Raw genomic sequence first — 25,309 nt, 5'->3', positions numbered from 1 at the left:
CGCCCCCTGTACTCAGAGCCTCCTCCTGCAGGAGGAACCTGGAGGACAGGAGCATCAGGAGAGGGAGGTGTGTCCAAACTACGGCCCGCGGGTCAAATGCGGTCCAGCTTGGTCCAAACAACAAAAGTACTTTTTACTGTAAAAGTGGACAAATTCAAGCATTTTGATGTTGTAATAATCGATTAATGTTCAGTATCATTAAAGGTGGAGGCTCGTCAAAACTAGTCAAATGCAACATTTTGAAGGATTCACTTTCAAATTCGATTGGGTTGTTTTTGCTCCACACAAGTTTAAAACTGTGGCCCTCTGTGAAAAAAGTTTGGACTCCTCAGATCTAGAGCAGAGATCCTCAGACACATGAAGAGACTCTGGATCTCCAGCTCGACATCAGCAGAGTCTGACACAGAAGAAACATGCGACCAGCAGTGACCTCAATATGAAATATAATAAAGTCTTTATCAGAGGACAGAGCTCATACTTCCCCCAGATTTGCTCCTAGGGCAGCGGAGCTGAAACTAGCTTTATATTTCTCTTCCTAACTGGCCTGTACATAAGTCATTTCAAAGAGGAACGTTTTAATCCTGGATTTAAAGGAGGTATGGACAATTTTTTCCAGCAATTTCTTTATCATTAGTCCTGCCACGTATCAATCATAAAACGCACCTGTCGCTCACCTGCAGCTGCGTGCGGTTCGTCCCCACGTTTCCGCGTGCCTAAGCGCATGGATCTATCATAATATAGTTCCCTCAGTGTACGGGGCAAAATGAAGACGGAGAAAGACAGTTGGAGCTGACGCAGAAGTGGACAGAAATCTACGGGAGACGAGAGATGTGATGTGATCCGTCGCGCTAATAAACAAACACACGTGTGTGTTGTATCAATCCACACGGGGGAGTGGCATGTGCACGGGGGAGTGGCATGTGCACGGGGGAGTGGCATGAGCACGGGGGAGTGGCATGAGCACGGGGGAGTGGCATGAGCACGGGGGAGTGGCATGTGCACGGGGGAGTGGCATGAGCACGGGGGAGTGGCATGAGCACGGGGGAGTGGCATGTGCACGGGGGAGTGGCATGAGCACGGGGGAGTGGCATGAGCACGGGGGAGTGGCATGAGCACGGGGGAGTGGCATGTGCACGGGGGAGTGGCATGAGCACGGGGGAGTGGCATGAGCACGGGGGAGTGGCATGAGCACGGGGGAGTGGCATGAGCACGGGGGAGTGGCATGAGCACTTCCGCCTGCGTTCTCAAATCGCCGAAAAATTGTCCATACCGCCTTTAAATGAAGAGACTGTCGCCTCTTTAACATGGACAGGACTCTACCTCTTACTGTGCTTTTAGAGACTTGTGGGACCACCAGAAGGTTCTACCTCTTACTGTGCTTTTAGAGACTTGTGGGACCACCAGAAGGTTCTACCTCCTACTGTGCTTTTAGAGACTCTTGGCACCAGAAGGCCGGCATGTTGAGAGTGAAGAGCTCTGATTGGATGAGATGGTTCTATAGCATCTTTGAGGTGGGAGGGGCCATGTCATTTATGGCTTTGTAAATCAGGAGGAGTTTAAATGTGAAGAGACTCCAGCACCAGCGTAATGTGCTCTCTTCTTTTAGTTCCTGTTGTAATCTTGCTGCTGCATTTTGAACCAGTTAAAGCTTTTTATGGAGCTTTTAGGACCTGCTGTGAGCAGGAGTTACAGGAGAATCGAGACGTTACAAATGCAGGAGACGTTTCAGCTTCACTTTTAGGCCGGATTCTTCTGATTTGATCTTTATTACACAGATGAAAGAGTCTGTTTCACAGGTTTGATTTGTCTGAGCTTTAAATGAGAGCTCCTGGTCCAATCAGACTCTGAGGTTTCTTACAGTAGAACTAGAGGCTTCAGTGAGACTATCTGCTCAGATAGAGCACAATGACCTCCAGCACAATGACCTCCAGCACAATGACCTCCAGCACAATGACCTCCAGCACAATGACCTCCAGCACAATGACCTCCAGCACAATGACCTCCAGCACAATGACCTCCAGCACAATGACTTCCAGCACAATGACTTCCAGCACAATGACCTCCAGCACAATGACTTCCAGCACAATGACTTCCAGCACAATGACCTCCAGCACAATGACCTCCAGCACAATGACCTCCAGCACAATGACCTCGGTTTGTTCAGGATTAAGAAGCAGATCATTAAGTGTCCTCCAGGTTTGTATCTCCTTCACACGAGCTCTAAGTCTGTCTGATCGCTCTGATCAGGTTCATTGATAAATACAGCGAGTGTCGTCTGCAGAGCATGTGACCTGATCATGTGACCTAACGGTAGCATGTAAAGAGGATACTGACCCCTGAGGCACGCCGTAAGTGACTTTAGAACAAGGGGAGGAGCTCTGGTTTATCATGTACCACTCAGCAGCGGGTGTAGCCGGACTCTCTTGGCCGTTCTGAGTGTTCAGTCCTACAGCTTTTTCCTGCAAAGAATCATGGGAAACAGAGTCGCCTCCGACACGTTTATTCGTCCAGCATTTTGTTTTTTCACACGTTATTATACAAAATAAAATGTTCAGTTTTATGCAGGATGAACAGACACAAATGCCATATGAATACTGGTATTTGTATGAAACAGACTCAATATGGACCGTCCGCTCAGGCAGAACCTCCAGAATCCAGTGGCTGAATTTAAGTGCAAATGGTGCATTCTGGGTCAAAGGTCAGAGGTCATGATAAACAGGTTTATGTGCTTTGTTTCAATAACAGAGCGTTGGGTTAAAATATTCTTCTGACTTGTATGTTTTGCGCTGATGCACTCGATAAGAAAAGGCTAAAGTAAAGAAATATTTTACTCTGTAGAAGCTTGGAGCCGTTACCACGGGAACCCTTTCAGAGGAAGTGACTCGGCATCGCTTCATATTGGTTATGGGCAGTTAGGCAAAGACCTGAAGAAGCTGGAGCGCTGGCGTCGGCGTCGTGACCTCTTCTCCTCACGTGACTCTGGAGGTTAAACTTTAGGGAAAACCTTTGTCCACACACTGAGCAGCTGAAAGGTTTCTCCCCCGTGTGAACCGTCATGTGTCGGTCCAAACCAGACTTACGCGTGAAGCCTTTGTTACAGAGCGAACAGAACGCCCGCAAGAGTCTGTAATGATGGCCAGGGGGCGCTGCAGGGGAGGGCCAGGCAGGGGTCCGGCTGTGGGTCCAGCTGGGAGGGGGGCGGTCCTGGGTGCGTTCCTGGTCCTGGGTCAGGTCCTGGTCCTGGGTCCGGTCCTGGGTCCGGTCCTGGGTCCGGTCCTGGGTCCGTGGATAGGTCCATGTCACAGTGACATCTTTTTTCTCAAGTTCTGGAACACAACAGTGACATCATCAGGGTGCAACATCTACTCCCACGTCCTCACTCTCCTTCTCGTCCTTCACCTGGTATCTCCCATCCCTCCTCGTCCTTCACCAAAAAGGTAACAAAAAGGGGGCGGAGTCTGTACTGTCTTTAGAGATGAAATAATGACCCGCAGGTTGTTCTTTTGGGGTGTTTTCATCATGTGAGTCTGTCTCCTTTAAACTGGAGCTAAAACAGTCTCATTCTCTCCAGCTCTGACAACGTTTTAGTGATGATTTGACTGAGACGTTTCAGTCGCACAGACTCTGATGGTTTGGTCATTACAGGTGATTTCAATGTTCATGTGGATCATATTTGTGACAGAAAGAGCCTGATGTTGTCCTTGAAACCTTCAGTCTTACTCAGCATGTGAGTGGTCCCACCCACAGCAGAGAGGCCCCACCCACAGCAGAGTGGTCCCACCCACAGCAGAGTGGCCCCACCCACAGCAGAGTGGCCCCACCCACAGCAGAGAGGCCCCACCCACAGCAGAGTGGCCACACCCACAGCAGAGTGGCCCCACCCACAGCAGAGTGGCCCCACCCACAGCAGAGAGGCCCCACCCACAGCAGAGAGGCCCCACCCACAGCAGAGTGGCCCCACCCACAGCAGAGAGGCCCCACCCACAGCAGAGAGGCCCCATCCACAGCAGAGAGGCCCCACCCACAGCAGAGAGGCCCCACCCACAGCAGAGTGGCCCCACCCACAGCAGAGTGGTGACACGCCCCCTCAGCGAGAAGACTGTTCTAAAGTAAATGATTTGTTGAACTCTGTTAGTGTTTTAAATGTTCTGCCCCTCTGAAGGCTCAAATGTTACAAATAAGCAGAAGTTGCCATGGAGACATAATGATTCGGTCATTGTCCGGTTATAGTCCGGGACCGGGTCCGGTTATAGTCTTTTGTACCTGAAGGTGGCGCTGTGTCCTCGACCTTGATGACGTGGCTCCACAGCGGCTCCTCTTTGATGTGGACGGGCTCTGCTCCAACACAAAACACGCATCAAGCTCCTCTGTGTTTTTAAAGCTCACCAGACTCGAGCGTTTCACCTCCTCCAGTTTCATCATTTACTCAGTCATATTTTTGAGTCCTGCAGAGTTGAATTAATCCTGTTCCTGCAACTAAGGCTCAAGTGCTCAGAAACGTCCTATTTTCACCTATCCCCTTGCTCCGCCCATATCCCTGTACTCACCGGTCCTGAGCAGCCGGACTCGAGGCTGCAACAGTTGTTCCAGCAGTGTCCTCTGTCTCTCGCTCTCCTCTTCATATTCTGCTATGGTTCTCTCCAGAAGCTCAAAGATCTCCTCTGCAGCCGCAGCCAGTCGCTGCTTCACCGACTCTCTCAGCTGCACCGGGACTCGACACATTTTACACCGAGGACAGACCTGGTTTAGTCCTGGTTTAGTCCTGGTTTAGACCTGGTTTAGACCTGGTTTAGTCCTGGTTTAGTCCTGGTTTAGTCCTGGTTTAGTCCTGGTTTAGACCTGGTTTAGACCTGGTTTAGTCCTGGTTTAGACCTGGTTTAGTCCTGGTTTAGTCCTGGTTTAGTCCTGGTTTAGACCTGGTTTAATCCTGGTTTAGTCCCGGTTTAGACCTGGTTTAGTCCCGGTTTGGACCTGGTTTAGTCCTGGTTTAGTCCTGGTTTAGACCTGGTTTAGACCTGGTTTAGTCCTGGTTTAGTCCTGGTTTAGTCCTGGTTTAGTCCTGGTTTAGACCTGGTTTAGACCTGGTTTAGTCCTGGTTTAGACCTGGTTTAGTCCTGGTTTAGTCCTGGTTTAGTCCTGGTTTAGACCTGGTTTAGTCCCGGTTTAGTCCCGGTTTAGACCTGGTTTAGTCCCGGTTTGGACCTGGTTTAGTCCTGGTTTAGTCCTGGTTTAGTCCCGGTTTAGTCCCGGTTTAGTCCGGGTTTAGTCCGGGTTTAGTCCGGGTTTAGTCCGGGTTTAGTCCTGGTTTAGTCTCGGTTCAGTCCTGGTTTAGTCCTGGTTTAGACCTGGTTTAGACCTGGTTTAGCCCTGGTTTAGTCCTGGTTTAGCCCTGGTTTAGTCCTGGTTTAGTCCTGGTTTAGTCCTGGTTTAGTCCTGGTTTAGACCGGGTTTAGTCCCGGTTTAGTCCCGGTTTAGTCCCGGTTTAGTCCGGGTTTAGACCGGGTTCAGTCCGGGTTTAGTCCGGGTTTAGTCCTGGTTTAGTCCTGGTTTAGACCTGGTTTAGTCCTGGTTTAGTCCTGGTTTAGCCCTGGTTTAGTCCTGGTTTAGTCCTGGTTTAGTCCTGGTTTAGTCCTGGTTTAGACCTGGTTTAGACCTGGTTTAGTCCTGGTTTAGACCTGGTTTAATCCTGGTTTAGTCCCGGTTTAGACCTGGTTTAGTCCCGGTTTGGACCCGGTTTAGTCCTGGTTTAGTCCTGGTTTAGTCCCGGTTTAGTCCCGGTCTAGTCCCGGTTTAGTCCTGGTTTAGTCCTGGTTTAGTCCGGGTTTAGTCCTGGTTTAGTCCGGGTTTAGTCCGGGTTTAGTCCGGGTTTAGTCCGGGTTTAGTCCTGGTTTAGTCTCGGTTCAGTCCTGGTTTAGTCCTGGTTTAGACCTGGTTTAGACCTGGTTTAGTCCGGGTTTAGACCGGGTTCAGTCCGGGTTTAGTCCGGGTTTAGTCCGGGTTCAGTCCGGGTTTAGTCCGGGTTTAGTCCGGGTTCAGTCCGGGTTCAGTCCGGGTTTAGTCCGGGTTCAGTTCGGGTTTAGTCCTGGTTTAGTCCCGGTTCAGTTCGGGTTTAGTCCTGGTTTAGTCCCGGTTCAGTTCGGGTTTAGTCCTGGTTTAGTCCCGGTTCAGTTCGGGTTTAGTCCTGGTTTAGTCCCGGTTCAGTCCGGGTTTAGTCCTGGTTTAGTCCCGGTTCAGTTCGGGTTTAGTCCTGGTTTAGTCCCGGTTCAGTTCGGGTTTAGTCCTGGTTTAGTCCCGGTTCAGTTCGGGTTTAGTCCTGGTTTAGTCCCGGTTCAGTCCGGGTTTAGTCCTGGTTTAGTCCCGGTTCAGTTCGGGTTTAGTCCTGGTTTAGTCCCGGTTCAGTTCGGATGCTCAGTCCCTTTGTAAACGTCACTATTTCACAGAATATTCTCCTAAATCTTTCGCGTTGTGGAAGTCCATTGTTCACGGGGCCATTTTGTAAAGTGACGTAGCGCGCGCACTCGCGGTCACTTCCTTTCGTCCTTCAAAGTAAAACTGGAGGCTTGTTTTCGGTATAGCCCTGTGGTAAAGTGCGTTTATCCATAATATAAAAGATCGATACTTCATTCATATCACCTTCATAAGGCACATTATTAACTTACATAACAGGCGGCGGCCCCCCCCTTGGCGGCGGGCCCCCCCAGAGTGATAATCACAGCAGCAGGTTCAGACAAACATCCCATGAAAGGCCTTAGTTATTTTATTACTTGGTTTACGGATCCGCCGCACTTAGATGATTGGTTTCTACAACAAAAATAAAATAAATTATTATCATTTTGTTTTAATAAAGTGCCGCCGACAACGCAAAATAGCATTAAATGAAATATAAAAAGCTGTATTAAGTCAAAAGATAAGAGCACGTGAAGCGGAGCGGCGCCGTCCCTGCGCGCGGACCCGGGAGAGCGTGAGAAGACGCGCACGCCCGTTTCCTTGTCTGTTCGGCGCAGCGCTAAGTCCTTTATATCGCAAATACACATTTTAAACCCTTTTACCACATTTTCTCCAGCGCATTTTGTCGTGACTAAGTCTGCACACTGCGTTTTGGGTAAACAAGGAAGAAAAAATCTTTTGAAATTATATTTATATTTCGCCCGCCTGTTCAATATATTTAATTAAAAAATCCGTAAACCAAGTAATAAAATAACTGCAGCCTAAATATGTGTTTTTGTCTCGGAGCTAAAGGCTAACACACATTAGCTAAATATAAAACACACAAACTTGATCAAAAGTTCATGGAATGTTTTTGTGACAGGTTAGTTCAGTTTGTGCTGTTATTTGAACATTATTGTAAGTTAGCATTAGCTTTAGCCTTAGCTCTTCCTTTTATCCATGTCTGTTTACACGGGACGTAAAGCTCTGAACATGTGACCGGGACCATCACTCTGGAACGCTCTGTCTTCATTCATTTTAACGAGGATAAATCTCCTTAAGAACCAATGGAGCAGGAAGTGGAGCTCCATGTTTTTAAGGCAACAGGAAGTAGCCGCTGGGTTTCAGGAAATGGGCCTGTTCCTATAAATCCTAACCATCACGAGGCCCCCTGCTGGAGAGCTGCAGAACATCACACAAACATGTTACAGGTCAAACAAAAGATCATTTAAAATAACACTTCAAACTTGGCTTCTTTCCAGTGTTGTCGTCTTTATTCCCAAAATAAACGTTAAGAGCATTTGGCAGTTTGAGTCTGTAAAGTCTGCGTTTGTGCCGGCGCCGAAGCACTTTTGGTTGTAGCTTCTCACATTCACTCCTTCATTCAAAGCCCCGCCTCCTTTCTCCGCCTCCTTTAACCTGACGAGGGACTGAAAACACTTTTGACATAAATAAAAATATAGTGAAAGAGTTCAAAGAGACGGAGACAAACCAGCTCTGAGGAAACTAAACATTTAAAACTTAAAATTCTGCAACATTTTTAATAACTTAGCGGTTCAGACCGGAAACGGACTTGAAATAAAATGATAGTTTAGTGACCGCACGGCTGGTCAGCCCCGAGCGCGGAAACTTTGACCATCTATTCTTCTGAACCGGGACTAAACCAGGACTAAACCAGGACTAAACCAGGACTAAACCAGGACTAAACCAGGACTAAACCAGGACTAAACCAGGACTAAAACAGGACTAAAACAGGTCTAAATAGTTTTGGTGACCTGGGTCTGAGTTTATGATGTTACTTCCTGGTTGGACAGATCATGTGACATGTGTAATTCCCTCCTTCACCGCGTTAAACAATCCTGACATCCAGACAACAATGTGCTTTTATAGCCAACTCGTCACTAGTTTATGATTATTTTATTTGAATTGAGCGCTGTCCTGGTTTAATCTGGTCTAAAACGAAAACCAGACCCCAGAATCCGGCCCAGACCCCAGACCCCGGCCTCAGTTTTGGTCCGAGTCCGAGTCCTGGTCCATGTACTCGTCCTCGGGCGGGGCCGCTGCGTTCTGCGTCCCCCACTCGTCTGAGTCGTACTCAATACTGTCGTTATCGTTGATCTCTCCTCTGTCCTCCGCCGCCGCCGCCGCCTCCCTGCGCTCGTCCGCTCGCTCCTCGCCGCCCTGCTCCCGCTCGGCGTTCTGCTCGTACACCGCCGCGCCGTTATTGTTCGTGAAGGGCGCGGTGTCGCGGGCGTCGTCCTCGATGTAGACCCTCTGGTGGCACATGGGGCACGTGTCCTGGATGTAGAGCCACTTCCTGAGGCACAGAGCGTGGAAGTAGTGGTTACAGGGCGTGATGCGCGCGGACGCGCTGAACTCCTGGTAGCAGATGGCGCACACGTCGCCGATGTTGTGCAGCTGCGCCCCCTTGAGCTCGGGCAGAGAGTTGATCTTCTTGACGGCGCTGCGGCGGTTGATGAAGGTCTTCCAGCCGTTCTTGGCCTGCAGGTAGATGTTGAAGTAGGCGTGGAGACACATCATGCAGGCGCGGATCTTACTGCCCGACTCGAACATCATGGTGTAGGCGCCGTTCCCGAACATGACCACGCCGAACAGGAACTCCACGATGTTTCCCGTGGACCGCACGTAGTAAACGTAATCGTCCAGTTTCTCCCACAGCGACACTGAGAGGCCGTCGGCCATGAAGAGGCCGTAGACCGTGAGCGAGACCAGCACCTGGACACAGGGACGGGTTAGACCAGGACCACAGGGGACCAGGACCACAGGGGACTAAAGGGACCACAGGGGGACTAAACGTCACGCTGGGAGCTTAAACGTCACATCGGGTGCTTAAACGTCACGCTGGGAGCTTAAACGTCACATTGGGTGCTTAAACGTCACATCGGGTGCTTAAACGTCACACTGGGAGCTTAAACGTCTTGTCCTGGGGCGTTACCTTGAGGCACAGCTCGATGCAGAAGGCGGTCACAGCGAACAGCCAGGTGTTCAGGACGTAGTGTCTCCAGAGCAGCACAGACAGAAACACTGGCAGCAGCAGCAGCGCCGCAGACACCAGCAGCACAGGCAGGTGGCGCCGCAGAGACGACACGTGAGACGCGCTCAGAGACATCAGCACCGGGTCGGCCATGCCATGGACAAAGTGCAGGATCGCCGTGAGAAGAAGACACATGTTTCTGCTCAGACGCACCTGCACATACAGAGAGTCAGATGCCCTGCCACAGACCCACTGCAACTAACATTTATTTATTTATATATAAATAATATATATATAATTATAATATGTGTGGGTCAGATGCCCTCCCTGTGGGTCAGATGCCCTCGTGCTCACCAGGCGCTCCTCGGGGTCCAGGCTGCTCAGTCCGGTCTGAAGAGCCAGGATGAAGAACAGAACTGGAGCCACGAAGCCCAAACGCTTGTCCTCTTCTTCTGTGGAGCCTGAAGCACAAACACTGCAGCTTCAACACCTCGTGACTGTCGCCTCGTCGCTTTAAATTACTTCCACTCAAACCCATTTCTTCTAAAAGTACAGAGTTTAAGATGGAAGTTTCCACTCAAATGTCCTGTGGTGGGACATCTTCATGAGACAGAGACACTGTGTGAGAGAAGCTTAATAAAGATAAGAATAAGTGACCTTTATAAAAACTACACCTTTATCTCCTCATTCTCATTATTATGTTCTTGTTTTTGTCAAATCTTTATTTTCTGATGACTTCAGTCACTGCATCACATTCCTGCCCCTGGTGCGTGTTAGAGTTATAGTTACCGATGAAGGCGAGGATGCTGAGGCCGAGGTAGTGAGCGACCGACGAGATGACGGCGCTCATCCCCAAAACTGTGAGCGTCGAGTCGCAGCCGGAGATGATCAGGTTCGACAGAAGCTCGCCCAGGCCCTCCCAGCTCAGCACGGCCGCCTGAAACCCAGACGAGACGGGATGAACGCTCTGCCAGGAGTGGAACCCGGAACCTCCAGGAGAGACGCTCTGCCAGGAGTGGAACCCGGAACCTCCAGGAGAGACGCTCTGCCAGGAGTGGAACCCGGAACCTCCAGGAGAGACGCTCTGCCTGGAGTGGAACCCGGAACCTCCAGGAGAAACGCTCTGCCAGGAGTGGAACCCGGAACCTCCAGGAGAAACGCTCTGCCAGGAGTGGAACCCGGAACCTCCAGGAGAAACGCTCTGCCAGGAGTGGAACCCGGAACCTCCAGGAGAGACGCTCTGCCTGGAGTGGAACCCGGAACCTCCAGGAGAAACGCTCTGCCAGGAGTGGAACCCGGAACCTCCAGGAGAAACGCTCTGCCAGGGTCCCAGAGAACAGGAGTGGACCCCAGAACCTTGTCGCTGCGGGGCGTACGCACCTGTGATTCTGCCGTGGTGTTGGTGGCGCCCCCTGCTGGCTCCTGGCCCTCCCGGCGCACTGCCTGCAGCACATAGACCAGGACCAGGGCCTGCGCCGTGACTCGCGTGAGCCAGAAGACGCGCAGCACGTCGGGGAATCGGATCCTCTTCCACGTGTCCTCGAGGAGCAGCTGCAGCCCGTAGATCCTGTACATGTGTCGCACCAGCACATACACGTACCTGAAGACACGTTGAAGACACGTCAACCACACGTCAACCACACGCAACAACGCACAACACGTCAACAACACGCAACACGTCAACAACACGCAACACGTCAACAACACGCAAGGATACGTCAACCACACGCAACCACAAGTCAACCACACGCAACTACACGCAACTACAAACAACTACACACAACTACACACAGCCACACGCAACAACATGTCAACAACACGCAAGGATACGTCAACCACACGTCAACCACACGCAACCACAAGTCAACCACACGCAACTACACGCAACTACAAACAACTACACACAACTACACACAGCCACACGCAACAACGCACAACACGTCAACAACACGCAACACGTCAACATCACGCAAGGATACGTCAACCACACGCAACCACAAGTCAACCACACGCAACTACACGCAACTACAAACAGCCACACGCAACAACGCACAACACGTCAACAACACATCAACAACACGCAAGGATACGTCAACCACACGCAACGACACGCAACACATCAACAACACGCGACAATATGCAAGGATACGTCAACGACAGGCAACACGTCAACCACACGCAACGACACGCAACACGTCAACAACACGTCAACAACACGCAAACAACACGCAAACACGTCAACAACACGCAAGGATACGTCAACCACAAGCAACACGCAAACAACACGTCAACAACACGCAAACAACAGGCAACAACACGCAAACAACACGTCAACAACACGCAAACAACAGGCAACAACACGCAAACAACACATCAACGACAAGCAAACAACACGCAACCGGCACGCAACATCACAACAATTACCGTATTTTCCAGACTATAAGTCTCACCTTTCTTCATGGGTGTGACTTGTGATATTATTTGTTATTTTCACACTGACAACCACAAGAGGGCGCTCTAGGCTCTAAGCGACGCAGAAGAAGAATCTGCACTTACTCTGGAGTTTGTGGAGTTGTTTAGAAGTGACACAGAGGAAGAAGAATTCAGTGGATTTAGTGATTTGGGGTAAAACTGACGCTTTGGTAAACTTGTTAGCATGTTCTTTATGCTATAGTTATCTGAATAACTGTTCATATGTTACGTTAACATACCAGACACTTACCACAGTTCTGTCTGTGCCTCATGTAGCTGAAGGTGTTAGCGTTAGCATACGTCATGTAGCTGAAGATGTTAGCGTTAGCATACGTACACCTATTCACCATGTTCCCTCATCCATTATTAGTTTAAACTGCATTTCCAGATGAAATGTCTGTTCTTGGTCTTAGATTTGATCAAATACATTTCATACTCCAGTGCAACTTATGTATGGTTTTTTTCTTCTCTATTTTGCATTTTTTGGCTGGTGCGGCTTATAGTCCGGAAAATACGGTACAACCAAAATCATGTAATGCGTGCAAAAATCTGTCCTTCCTCTTTCTAAAAAAAAAAGAATGTTGGCATTCTGCGGCGATGGTGTGTCCAGAGGGTCCACACCGGGTCCACTCACCTGCAGGAGTAGTAGAACCACCGGAGTCTGACCGCGAGGCAGAAGAGCGTGGTCAGAGCCAGCGCCAAACCCGAGAAGACGGCGACGAGCTGCCGGACGTCCACGGGCAGCTCCAGCATCATGGCCCACAGCGGCATGACCACGTCCAGCACGACCAGCGCGGCCAGCAGCGAGTGCACCCTCAGCAGGCAGACGTACCCGATCCCGAAGGCCAGCTGCACCGTCGCCAGCGCCAGCCACACCGCCGAGCCGGCCCCGGGCAGCAGGCGCAGCGCCGGGGCGGAGCCGCGGTAAGCGCCGCGGAAGTCAGTGTGCGACGCCGCGTAGTAGTTGACCAGGACGGACGCCGTGGCGAGCAGGACCCCCAGGAACAGAGAGTAGAAGCGGAACAGGGCCTTCTGAGAGAGCAGCAGGACCACCAGGGACGCCAGCACGCCTGAGACAGAGGAGCGTTTTACTGCAAACCGCACGATGTCGGCCGATCCGTCTGATCTTTGAGGAGGGCCACAGCCAATCCGGTGTCAGGGAAAACATTTGAGGGAAGAAATGCCGACTATTTTTTGCCAATAATTAATTTCTGTATCGTTCAGATTCAGGACATTCATATTGAGAAGTTTTCCTGTTTTTAATACGACAAAATAAAATCTAATACTTCTGCTCGTACTGGTGACTATGCATGAGGTCGAGGGCTGCAGTCCGCGGAAACGGCGCGTAGCAAAAGAAGCATTTAAACTGCAAACCGCCCTCAACAGACGCTCATGCACAAAACGCTGCTTGTACTTTTTTATTTATTTTCTTACATTTAACTCAGTCGTTGAAAAACCTTCAACTGAATCGCTCCAAATCTTCTCCTTTTTGCCATTGACCCAAATAATCTAAATCCAAATGAAATAGTCGATTTAAACACCATCAGGATTACAGCCCTACTAAAACATAAAGCCTTTAACGACCACTTAGACCGCTATGACATCTAAACGACACGCTCTGTTTGTAAGTTGTAAATGCATGTAATAAGTAATAAAGTCAGACTAGAACCATTTCTATCTTTTGTGCAGAGCCGATAATAAATCATTGTAGCCGATAACGAACAATTACAACTAATTTATTCCTACTTTACATTCACTCACAGCAGCGGTTTCATGACAATATCACGTACTTTATGCTTAATGGCGTTAATTCACCGTTTTGGGCTGAGATGCAGCAGAAAAAGGCCTGAACATGGATGACATAATGTTGAAATACAAACAAGTCCTTTGACGTTTGACCCAGTTGCTCAATAAACAAGGTTAAGCTCCTTTAACCGTCCAATGTGACGTCACCGCGTGGGAATGAACGCGGGAGTGATTTGACATGAACTAAAGTGGAAGGTTTTTGCTCCGTGAAATAGTTTTGGCAGAGTTTTGACATCGCCTCACACCGCGGCTCGTCGGCTCATTAGCTTCGTTAGCATCAGCCTAGCATTAGCCGCTAGCTGTCAGTGTGTTGACAGGACCGAAACAGAAACGCGCAGTGACGTTTACAACGATTTAACGTGTTTTATTTAATGGCTTTGGATGGATTCGCGTGGGGTTTAGTCCGGTTATATAGTCCACAGTTTGACATCGCCTCAAACTGCGGCTTGTCGGTCATTACAGCCTCGTTAGCATCCGCCTAGCATTAGCCGCTAGCTGTCAGATTGTTGACAGAACCGCACCGCGCCGCTGCCCCCTTTTCCAGCCCCCGGGTTCAGCGCTTACCCGCGGCCCGCACCGACAGCCTGCCCGCGGCACCGGCCCATGATCCCGCCCCGGGCTCGGACGAGACGGCGGCGGCGGCGGCGGAGGAAGAGTTCAGGAGCGCGTCGATGATGAAGATACACGGCACCCGCAGAGCCACGTCCAGCGCTGCCAAGGCCCGCTGGTTCAGCCGGGTTTGGGGCGAGGCCATGGGGCTACAGTCCTGCCGCTGGGGCCTCCCGGAGACCCATGCACTGAGGCCGCGCCGATGTCCCTCCACCGGCTCCGTGCGGACGGTGTGACGCTCACGCCAATAGACGTATCATCTGTTCCTGTCCGCCATGTCGCTCCCCCTCGCCGCTGCCGCTTCCACTTTAGTTTCTTTTCGCGTCAAGTTTGAATGTCACACGTCGTTCAAAGTGTGGTTCCCGCCCACGGATGCACCCGGAGGTTCGGGTCAGATGCGTTAAAGTCCCGCGGACACAGAGACGCAAACGGAGGCGCGGAAATCACGTTTGTTTACGCTTTTCTGGTGCGTTTTCCAGACCGGCCGCTTCCGGAGTCTGTCTCTGGAGCTCGGGGGCGGGGCTAACGCGTGACGGCCGTATGGCGCATGCGCGTCAAACACTACTTTGCAAACGTGATTCAAAGCGCTGGTCACGTGACTCAGGTTGTTCTTGTTCTTGTTGTTCTTGTTGTTGTTCTTCTTCTTCTTCTTGTTCTTCTTCTTCCTCTTCTTCTTCTTCCTCTTCTTCTTCCTCTTCTTCTTCTTCTTCTTCCTCTTCTTCTTCTTCCTCTTCTGAGACCATTTTGATTAACTCGTCATGTCAATCAATCTAAAGAGTAAAGGAGTTTGGGACCAGGACGTTCCAGAAGCAGCCAGCAGAGGGCAGAAGCACACACCAGAACATACAGTTACTGCAGGAGCATTTGAGCCTTTAACAGCCAATGAATGTTTTAAAGCAGTTCTTAATGTATATATTAATTATTGGTTGGGGTTTTGAATTGGCAAGTTTATTTTGTTGAGAATACCAAATATATTAATGTTACTATTGTACAGTTTTACCCAAACTATATTCATTTTACGAGACTGTATTAAACTATATTTTGATATACGCTGAAACTATGAAGGGTTTACTCCTGACACGCACACGCAAGGACACGTCCCATTGTCCTCTAAGACACTCTCTGATAAGACACCTGTCCCGGAGGAGACCAGAGAGGAGACCAGAGAGGAGGAGACGAGAGAGGAGGAGACCAGAGAGGAGACCAGAGAGGAGGAGACCAGAGAGGAGGAGACCAGAGAGGAGGAGACCAGAGAGGAGGAGACTAGAGGGGAGGAGATCAGAGAGGAGGAGACCAGAGAGGAGGAGACGACCAGAGAAGAGGAGATCAGAGAGGAGGAGACCAGAGAGGAGGAGACCAGAGAGGAGGAGACCAGAGAGGAGGAGACCAGAGAGGAGACCAGAAAGGAGACCAGAGAGGAGGAGACCAGAGAGGAGGAGACCAGAGAGGAGGAGACCAGAGAGGAGACCAGAAAGGAGACCAGAGAGGAGGAGACTAGAGAGGAGACCAGAGAGGAGGAGACCAGAGAGGAGGAGACCAGAGAGGAGGAGACCAGAGAGGAGACCAGAAAGGAGACCAGAGAGGAGGAGACTAGAGAGGAGACCAGAGAGGAGACCAGAGAGGAGGAGACTAGAGAAGAGTAGACGACCAGAGAGGAGGAGACCAGAGAGGAGACGACCAGAGAGGCGTCACCCTACATTGTTTGAGCGCACAGGGACAGGGACAGGGACAGGGACAGGGACAGGGCGCGGTCTGGAACGCCCATGTAAGTTAAGATAAGATATTCCTTTATTGTCCCACATGGGGAAATTTCATTGGTGCAACGCAGGTAGATACAGAGGTAGATGCAGAAGAACAGATCACTTATAGGAAGTCTGAAAAACACTTTCAGTAGAAGATCTCCTATAAATAAATAAAAACTCACATAGACAAATAAATAAATAAATACATAAATACCATTGCATGTGTCACGACAGTAATTGCACATGAATATGTGTCACGACAGCACATGAATTGCACATGAATTTCACAGTAATTGCACATGGTTAGGTCAGTATTGTGAGTGTTCAGGACTAACAGTGTTTGTTATAAAGTCTGACAGCAGCAGAAGGAAAGACCTGCGAAACCTTTCCTTCACACAGTGAGGGTGGATCAGTCACTGAAGCTGCTCTCCAGAGCGGACAGAGTGTCCTGCAGGGGACAGAGTGTCCTGCAGGGGGTGAGACTCATGGTCAAGCATAGATGTGAATCTAGCCAGGACCCTTCTGTCCCCCACATCCTGCACCGAGTCCAGAGGACAGTCCAGGACGGAGCTGGACTTCTTGATGACTCTGTCCAGCCTCTTCCTCTCCCTCTCTGTGATGCTGCTGCTCCAGCAGGCCACACCTACAGGAGCTGATGCACCACAGAGTCATAGAAGGTCTTCAGGAGTGGCCCTGTCAGGAGCAGCCCTGTCAGCAGTCGCCCTGTCACTCCAAAAGACCTGAGTCTCCTCAGGAGGTAGAGCCGACTCTGGCTCTTCCTGTACAGTCTGTGTTATGAGTCCAGTCCAGTTTGTGGTTCAGATGAACACCAGGTACTTGTATGAGTCACTCTCTCAATGATCCGTCCCTGGATGTTCACTGGTGAGGGGGGCGTGGCCTCTGCGGAAGTCCACCACCATCTCCTTGGTCTTCCCCACGTTGATGAGGAGGTGGTTCCGCTGACACCAGTCCACAAAGTCCTGCTCCAGTCCCCTGTACGCCGCATCATTGTCGTCCGTGATGAGTCCGATGATGGCAGAGTCATCAGAGAACTTTTGCAGGACACAGCTGTCCGTGTCATGTCTGAAGTCTGCAGTGTAGAGGGTGAAGAGAAAGGGCGCGAGGACAGTGCCCTGGGGCGCCCCCACACTGCAGGTCCGAGTGTTAGACACACAGTCCCGGGCTCTCACTAACTGGGGTCGGTCTGTGAGGTAGTCCAGGATCCACTCCAGCCGTCTCCAGCTTGTCCCTCAGGAGCTGATGGTGTTGAAGGCACTGGAGAGATGAAAGAACAGGATCCTCACAGAGCTGCCAGGCTTTTCCAGGTGAGAGAGAGAGCGGTGCAGCAGGGAGATGACGGAGTCCTCCACTCCGATGCCAGGACGATATACAAACTGCAGCGGGTCCATGGCTGAGCTCACGGTGGAGCGGAGGTGGTCCAGGACCAGCTCCAGTGTCTTCATCAGGACGTGAGAGACACCGGCCTGAAGCTGTCTTTGGGGCGCGGTGTCTTGGGCAGAGGTACCAGACGGGAGGTCTTCAGACCTGTGGTTCCAGACAGGAGGTCTTCCAGACCTGTGGTACCACCCTCAGCTTCAGGCTCATGTTGAAGACATGCTCCATAACTCCACACAGTTCATCTGCGCAGGACTTAAGTAGCCTGGGGCTGATGCCGTCAGGTCCTGCTGCCTTCCTCACTTTAATCCTCTTCAGCTCACTCCTCACCTGTGCTGCTGTGACAGTCAGTGGTTGGCAGGTGTGTGCTGGGGGGATGGGTGAGTCCAGGCGAAGTGGGGAGCTGATGGTCCGGGGCAGATAAGCGAAGAGGAACAGATGCAGGGCATTGTCCAGCTGTGGAAAAGGGAGCATGCAGCTGTGCAGGGGGAGGGGCGGGTGACCGATCAAATCTCAAGAAGTGAGCATTTAAATCGTTCACCCACTGTAGATCCCCCTCTGTCTGGACAGGGGGGACTTTAAAGCCCGAGATGGTTTTCAGGCTCCTCCACACTCCCTGAATGTTCTTCTGCTGCAGCTGCTCCTCCATCCTCCTCTTGTAGCCTCCTCCTGCCTGATCTTCCTCCTCAGCTCCTTCTGCACGGTCCTCAGCTCCTCCTTGTTCCCTGACCTGAAGGCTCTCTTCTTCTCCTTCAGCAGAGCCTTCAGTTCACGGTTAATCCACGGCTTGTTGTTTGGAAAACACCGCACCGTCCGGGAGGGAACAATGTTCTCAAAACAGAAGTTGATGTAGTCCGTGATGCACTCTGTGATGGTGTTGATGTCCTCCCCATGTGGGTCATAAAGCTCAGTCCAGACAGTGGTGCTGAAGCAGACCCTCAGAGCCTCCTCGCTCTCAGCAGACCACATCCTCACCTCACGGGACACCACAGGCTGCCTGCGCACGATGGGTTCATACACAGGCCTCAGATGTACAAGGTTGTGGTCCGAGCTGCCCAGGGGAGGGAGGGGGGAAGAGGAATAAGCCTCTTTGGTGTTGGCAAAAAACAAGTCCAATGTTCTATTCTCTCTGGTGGGGCAGGTAACATACTGGGTGTATGTTGGTAGAACAGAAGAGGGAGGAGCGTGGTTAAAGTCACCAGAGATGAGGAAGAGAGCCTGTGGATGCTGTGTTTGCAGCCTACAAGTGCAGGAGAGCAGTGCTCAACAACACAACGAAAAACGCTCAAATCCAGCCGAAAAAAGTCAAAAACAGTTGAATTAAAAACGATTCCAGCGCGTGTCCCTATCGTACAGTAAAATAGAAAAAAATATTTACAAAATAATTAAAACATATAGCAGATAAAGCACAATAAGTGTGAGAAAAAAGACGAGCGTTTACACCGGGCTGCTAGTTGTACCAGCGCCTTATGACGTATGACGTAAGTTGCCGATCACATTCGACGAGGGACAGATTTGGTAAGCGCTCTGTTTATCTCTGTATTAGAATTGTACATGACAGGGATAAAACATTATAAATGATGATCAATTGTAGGTTTAATGATTAATTGCCATATGTGACTGACCGCAATTAAACCAGTTACAAGTCTACCCGCAGACATTTTGAGTTATTCACAGATTCTTAAAGTGTGAATTCAAAGCTATACAATGATGTCTCACTCATGCACATCTGATCATATTTGAGTAAGTTGTGGTCACTTGAATGTAAACAACTCTCAAATCAAATCAAATCAACTTATTTTTGTAAGGCCCAAAATCACAACAACAGTTGCCTCTGAGGGCCACAGGGAGAAATGAATCAACAATGTCTGTGGAGGCGAGGGACGATGTCCCAGGTCCTCTGTCCTTAGCTCCTCCCTCTGCAGGAAAAACTACAAAAAAAACCTCTTTGGGACAAAAGCGTATGTCCCTGTGTTAGTTCCAGTGAAGGAGGATGTGACTCTCACAGACGTGAGGGAGACTGGAGCTGGAGCCACTCTTCAGGCAGATGAGGGACCGTCCACACAGGGCAGGGACACTTCACCAGGAGAGGGACATCTGGGTCCACAGGTCCTCAGGAGTGAGAGAAAGAAAAAGAAGGCGGTGAACAGTTTGCAAGTGGAATTAAAAATTAAATATTGTTTGATAGAATAAGTCAGAAGAAGAGGACAGTGCTCAAGCTGTCATACTTCCCCCAGCACAGTTACTCCTAGGGCAGAGTAGCTAAAGCTGTGGGTTTATGTTTCTGTTTAACTAGTCTGACCATAAGAGATTTCGAAGAGGAACGTTTTAAGCCTGGACTTAAATGAAGAGACTGTGTCAGCAGATTTAACATGGACAGAGCTGATTCCATAACACAGGAGCTCTACCTCCAACAGTACTTTTAGAGACTCTTGGCACCACCAGAAGGCTCTACCTCCTACAGTACTTTTAGAGACTCTTGGGACCACCAGAAGGCTCTACCTCCTACAGTACTTTTAGAGACTCTTGGGACCACCAGAAGGCTCTACCTCCTACAGTACTTTTAGAGACTCTTGGGACCACCAGAAGGCTCTACCTCCTACAGTACTTTTAGAGACTCTTGGGACCACCAGAAGGCTCTACCTCCTACAGTACTTTTAGAGACTCTTGGCACCACCAGAAGGCCGGCATTCTGAGAGTGAAGAGCTCTGTTTGGATGATATGGTTCTATAGCATCTTTGATGTAGGATGGGGCCATGTCATTTATGGCTTTGTAGGTCAAGAGTAGAATTTTGAATTTGATTCTAGACTCGACGGGGAGCCAGTGAAGAGACTTCAGCACTGGCGTAATGTGCTCTCTTCTTTTTGTTCCTGTTAGTAATCTTGCTGCTGCATTTTGAACCAGTTAAAGCTTTTTATGGAGCTTTTAGGACCTGCTGTGAGCAGGAGTTACAGGAGAATCTTGTCGTTACAAATGCATGAGACGTTTTTCAGCTTCACTTTTAGGCAGGATTCTTCTGATTTTGGCTCTTGTTGCACAAATGGAAATAGGCTGTTTTACAAGCTTGATTTATATGAGCTTTAAATGAGAGCTCCTGGTCAAATAAGACTCCAAGGTTTCTTACAGTAGAACTGGAGGCTACACTGACATTGTCCAGTGTGACTATCTGCTCAGATAGAGCGTCTCGTAGATGCTTAGGGCCAAGCACAATGACCTTCAGCACAATGACCTCGGTTTTTTCAGGGTTAAGAAGCAGGTAGTTTAGTGTCATCCAGGTTTTTATCTCCTTCACACAAGCACTAAGTCTGTCTACTTGATCGCTCTGATCAGGTTCATTGATAAATACAGCTGAGTGTCACACCGGGCCGAGAGAAAAGAAATGTGTTCAATGTTTGAAAACTGTGCATAAACTTTTTGTGTGTAAAAGTGTCATTTTAACAACAATATGAAAGACATGTTGAAAACTGAAAAGAATAATGTGTTTGGCATATGATACAGTAGACTGCTTTGATAAACAGGAGGGAAATGTGATAAAATGTGAATATATGAGTATATTTCTGTGATGTATTTTATCTGCATAATAGTGATATTTTATCTGCATCATTAGTCTGAGAGAAGAACGGGTGTGTGACAAACTGCATTTGTGAAGGGGTCGTAAAGATGGGCCAAATGATGTTTACCCGAGGGGGGGTGACAGCCCAGAGGAGTTTGGGTAATGTTTACCCAAGGCTTGATCTCTACGGAAAAATACCAAGTTCCTTGATGTGAGGCTGACCAATGAGAAATGTGACCCGCCTATTCCAGAATATCTAATAAAACCAACCAGCATGGGAAAAAACAGGGTGAGACGCAGAAGGATCACGCAGGCTGCTTACCACAGCTTGCGTGATCAGTCCCCGCGTTTTCTCCCATGCATGCCATACAAATGTCTGACGTTTCTGTGTCGTTTCATATTCTAAGTTGAATTGTGTTCTCAATGTGTTAAGGAATAGCATCGGGTGTATGTCTCATTCCATAACAGGAATTTAACGAGCTAAAGTGGCTGACGCGGGCTACAGTAAAAAACAGTAAAAAACACGAAGATACAGACATTATACCGTCCCAAAACAGCTAGTTTCAGATGTTAATTATTCAGAAAGTGGTCACATTAAATTCAAGCCCATATTTATAATGTAGAGTGCACTGAAGCAGCGTGTTAGCTTAGCACTGCTCTGTCTCTGCTCCGGTGCCCGAGGCAAAAGTGACGAGGCTAAAGTGACATCACGAAACCACCTTAGAACACTGCGTTAAAGCAATACTTGAGTAAAAGTACCTCAGTTCCGTTGCAATGCAGTCCAGGGAATCATAAGCTCTGGAGACAGTCTGTCTCTGAGGAGACTGCGTTGCTGCTGCTGAAACAGTAGCCATGTGGTTCGCAGCTGATTGGTGGAAAAATATCAACAATGCTCTGGCTAGAAAAAGGTGACGCCCCCAGGAGCGCTGGAAAAAGACCCGAAAACTACACATTTTTAACAGCTTAATGTATACGTTTAAGACAACCAATAGTGTTATCTGAAGCACACAGGGGCTCATCATAACTTCAACTAGCACATTCTGCAAAAAAACGAAAATCACACATTTGAAAAAAATATCTTACTTTTGCTTTATCTCTGTTTGGTCGGGGCCGACTTGTGGCGGTTTTACCCGTGGTTTTACTTCCAGTGCTTTGACAAAGCCCAAGAGGTCATGAGATGTCTTTGTTATTGTATCCTATAGAAGTTCTTCTTCCCCTCAGACTTTGTCGTAGTCCTTAAAAGTTCTTATTCCATCACTTTGGCGTTTCTAGGCCCATGAGTTCAAACGCGTTAGAACATCCTCTTGCTCCTCATCCTCGGCTCAGTCTCCAACACCCCCCACCTCTATAAACGTTTACCCTGTGCTATATAAGTAAGCAACCACAGCCTGACACAAACCCTGTGACTGGATCGCCAGAACGTTCCGCAGATTGAACTCCCGCCCATTATTCCGAAACCACAAGGCCAACCTGACCCTTTCTCTATTATAAGCCTCACAGCGAATCAGCACATGCTCTGGCACCCGGCAGTGACCACACAGACCGGTCGGATGTTTGCCTATCCTACTCAGTGACTAATTGAGTCCAGTATGGGCAATCCTCATGCGGGCGAAGGCCCTTTCCTCCCACGCGTTCCTGCCCATAGACCTGCAAGGACCCACACTACCCTGTACGTGATAGAGATGCCGTCCAGTAACACAGTGGCTCCAAAATTCCTGCCAAAGGCCGACCACATGACTCTTGATAATGGGCTTGATTTCAGATTTGCTTAACTCAACTGCCACATTGATGGCCGCCTAAGGGAACGTTTAGCCAGTGAATCAGCCATTTCGTTACCATCCACCCCCACATGCGCAGGAACCCAAATGAAGGAAACCCTCACATCCTTCCTGGACAGGGAGAGTATCAGACAGAAGATGCCATTCAACACATCCTGTCTGCAATCCGATTTCCCAGATTTAATACTTTGCAGAAAGGCTGTCAGAGGCCACCACAATGCTGCAACACTTTAAAGCAGATTCCGCTCATTCCAATGCCAGCTGTATCGCTATGAGTTCCGATGTGAAAACAGAAAGGGTAATCTGTCAACCTCTTCTTGACCGCCAGCCCCAGGTCAGGCACAAAATAAGCAGTGCCAGTACGCCCACTCTCAGGATCCCTAGACCCATCGGTATAAATAAATACATCATCTGAGTGCCTGTCGATGAGCGCTTGAACAGCAAACTGCGGTGCCCTCCCAGCGACTCCTCTAAGCTTGCCATGCAAGCTAACATCAACAGGAGCCGGGACAAACTTCCACGGAGCTATAGTAGACAAAGCCACCGACGGGCTCACACGTAGATCAACAACCCCCGCAAGCCGCGCCTTCGCATTTCCTATCCGGCTAAAAAACATACTGTCAGCCTCATTCTGCCCCCCTCAACCCTGAGAAAGTCCCTCACCGGGTGTGAGCTTGTATGACCTTGCACATTCACCCAGTAAGCCAACAGAAGTTCTAGCCTCCGGAGCCGCAACGGCAATTCCCCCAACTCAACCTGCAGCGCAGAGACAGGGGGGGGTCCTAAAAGCCCTACAGCAGATGCGCAAGGCCTGGGCTTGCTCCACATCAAGCTTCTTTAAGTTAGTCTCAGCCGCAGACATGTAGGCTATACAGCCATAATCAATAGCCGCCCTCATGATGGCCCGATAAATACCCAGGAGCGACGTTCTGCTGGCCCCCCAGTCCTGGCCGGATAGACAACGAAGCAAGTTATTCACCCTTTTGCATTCATCACTGACCTTATCAATTTCGCCTCGTAGAACCGGAGATTTCTTCCTCTCACCCATAGAGCGCCATCATCAGCATAAAGGCTCCTCCCAACAGACCCATCCACGTCGTCAAAGATGTCCTTAATCATAACATTGAACAAGATAGGGCTGCACACACTCCCCTGCGGGATCCCATTCTCTACCTCATAGACCCCAGAGTAAGCTGCGCCCACTCTGGTTTGAATACGCCGGCCAGACAGAAAGCTCCGGACCCAGTTAAACAGTTTACCCTTCACACCACACTTCCGCAGCTTAATGAGCCCATCCTTCCAAACCATATCGTACGCCTTCTCCACATCAAAGAGCACCGCAATAACCTTTTCTTTCTCAGCCCTGGCCAGCTGGATATCAGATTCCAAACACAACACAGAATCCATGGTGTTCCTGCCCCTACGGAAGCCACTCTGGTGCGCGGGAAGCAAACCCTGACTCTCCAAGAAGTAATTCAACCGCTCGGTAACCATGCGCTCCATCGTTTTCCCTAGCTGCGACGTCAAGGCAATCGGCCTATAACTTGAAGGGTCAGACGCTGGCCTACCCGGCTTCAGAACCGGCACCACCGTAGACTGTTTCCACTTAGATGGAACACAACCTGAATCCCAAACACGATTGAAAAGACCCAGGACTAGCCCAAGCGTGGCATCAGTCAAATGAGAGAGCATGTCATAGCACACCTCGTCTTTACCCGGGGCTGTCTGTTTCGCCTTAGAAAGTGCTCTCCTTAGCTCAAACAAACTAAACGGAAGGTCAAGGTCATCTTGAGTTGAAGGCTGGTGCCCAATCAGCTCAGAATTCTGCGCCAGAGTATTATCCCTGTAGTGCCTTTCCGCAGGTGAGAGATTGTCAGAGCTGTGCACCGACACAAAGGTGCTGGCCAACAGTTCAGCTTTGTCAACGTCGCTGACTGCTTCAACACCATTCAGTATAGGACCCGTGACAGCGCTCAACTCCATGCATCCGCTTAATCATCCCCCAAACTTACTTCTCTCCCAATTTTGGAACAATACTGCCTCCAACAGGCACTCTTGGCCGTTCTTACAGTCTTCCGCACAACAGCGCGGGCCCTCTTGTAGTCAATGAGGGCATCCAACTCTCCTGCTTCCGACTCTCCAGCTTCGGACTCTCCTGCTTCCGACGCTCCTGCTTCCGACGCAGGAGCTCCAGCTTCCGACGCCAACTCTTCTGCTTCCGACGCTCCTGCTTCCAGCGCTTCTGATTCTGACGCTCCTGCTTCTGACGTCGACTCTTCCGACGCTCCTGCTTCCGACGCTCCTGCTTCCGACATCGACTCTTCCGACGCTCCTGCTTCCGACGCTCCTGCTTCCGACGTCGACTCTTCCGACGCTCCTGCTTCCGACGCTCCTGCTTCCGACGCTCCTGCTTCCGACGCTCCTGCTTCCGACGTCGACTCTTCCGACGCTGATGCTCTTGATTCCGACGGAATTGGAAGTCAACTAGATACATTGAGTGACATGAACTTTTGTAGAAAAAAGAAACACATT

At 49.8% G+C, this 25,309-nt stretch overlaps 2 protein-coding genes across 2 annotated transcripts; both read right to left on the bottom strand.

The window, feature by feature from the left end:
* Positions 1-2,386: 2,386 nt before the first annotated feature.
* On the bottom strand, positions 2,387-6,508 carry LOC140362247 (uncharacterized). Its single transcript, XM_072448346.1, has 3 exons — positions 4,548-6,508; positions 4,264-4,335; positions 2,387-3,326 (listed from the first exon to the last, which is right to left on the bottom strand). Exons 1-3 carry the CDS (start codon positions 4,720-4,722, stop codon positions 2,869-2,871), a joined length of 705 nt encoding a protein of 234 aa, XP_072304447.1. The 5' UTR covers positions 4,723-6,508; the 3' UTR covers positions 2,387-2,868.
* Positions 6,509-7,713: 1,205 nt separating this feature from the next.
* On the bottom strand, positions 7,714-14,782 carry rnf139 (ring finger protein 139). The gene is made up of 7 exons (XM_072448345.1): positions 14,264-14,782; positions 12,528-12,963; positions 10,802-11,021; positions 10,211-10,358; positions 9,776-9,882; positions 9,383-9,634; positions 7,714-9,162 (listed from the first exon to the last, which is right to left on the bottom strand). Exons 1-7 carry the CDS (start codon positions 14,451-14,453, stop codon positions 8,431-8,433), a joined length of 2,085 nt encoding a protein of 694 aa, XP_072304446.1. The 5' UTR covers positions 14,454-14,782; the 3' UTR covers positions 7,714-8,430.
* Positions 14,783-25,309: the final 10,527 nt, after the last annotated feature.

This window comes from Eucyclogobius newberryi, unplaced genomic scaffold, assembly GCF_026437365.1.
Source record: "Eucyclogobius newberryi isolate DKJ021-1_F unplaced genomic scaffold, fEucNew1.0.hap1 SCAF_16, whole genome shotgun sequence".
Classification (NCBI taxonomy): Eukaryota; Metazoa; Chordata; class Actinopteri; order Gobiiformes; family Gobiidae; genus Eucyclogobius; species Eucyclogobius newberryi.
This window is presented reverse-complemented; position numbering and strand designations above follow the sequence as displayed.

Coding starts and splice junctions, on each gene's coding strand:
- LOC140362247 (XM_072448346.1), bottom strand. CDS start 4,722: ATGTGTCGAGTCCCGGTGCAGCTGAGAGAGTCGGTGAAGCAGCGACTG. Junction 4,336..4,547: donor AGTCCGGCTGCTCAGGACCG/GTGAGTACAGGG, acceptor GTGTTGGAGCAG/AGCCCGTCCACATCAAAGAG. Junction 3,327..4,263: donor GGACACAGCGCCACCTTCAG/GTACAAAAGACT, acceptor GTTGTGTTCCAG/AACTTGAGAAAAAAGATGTC.
- rnf139 (XM_072448345.1), bottom strand. CDS start 14,453: ATGGCCTCGCCCCAAACCCGGCTGAACCAGCGGGCCTTGGCAGCGCTG. Junction 10,359..10,801: donor ACACCACGGCAGAATCACAG/GTGCGTACGCCC, acceptor TCTGGGTTTCAG/GCGGCCGTGCTGAGCTGGGA. Junction 9,883..10,210: donor CAGCATCCTCGCCTTCATCG/GTAACTATAACT, acceptor TTTGTGCTTCAG/GCTCCACAGAAGAAGAGGAC.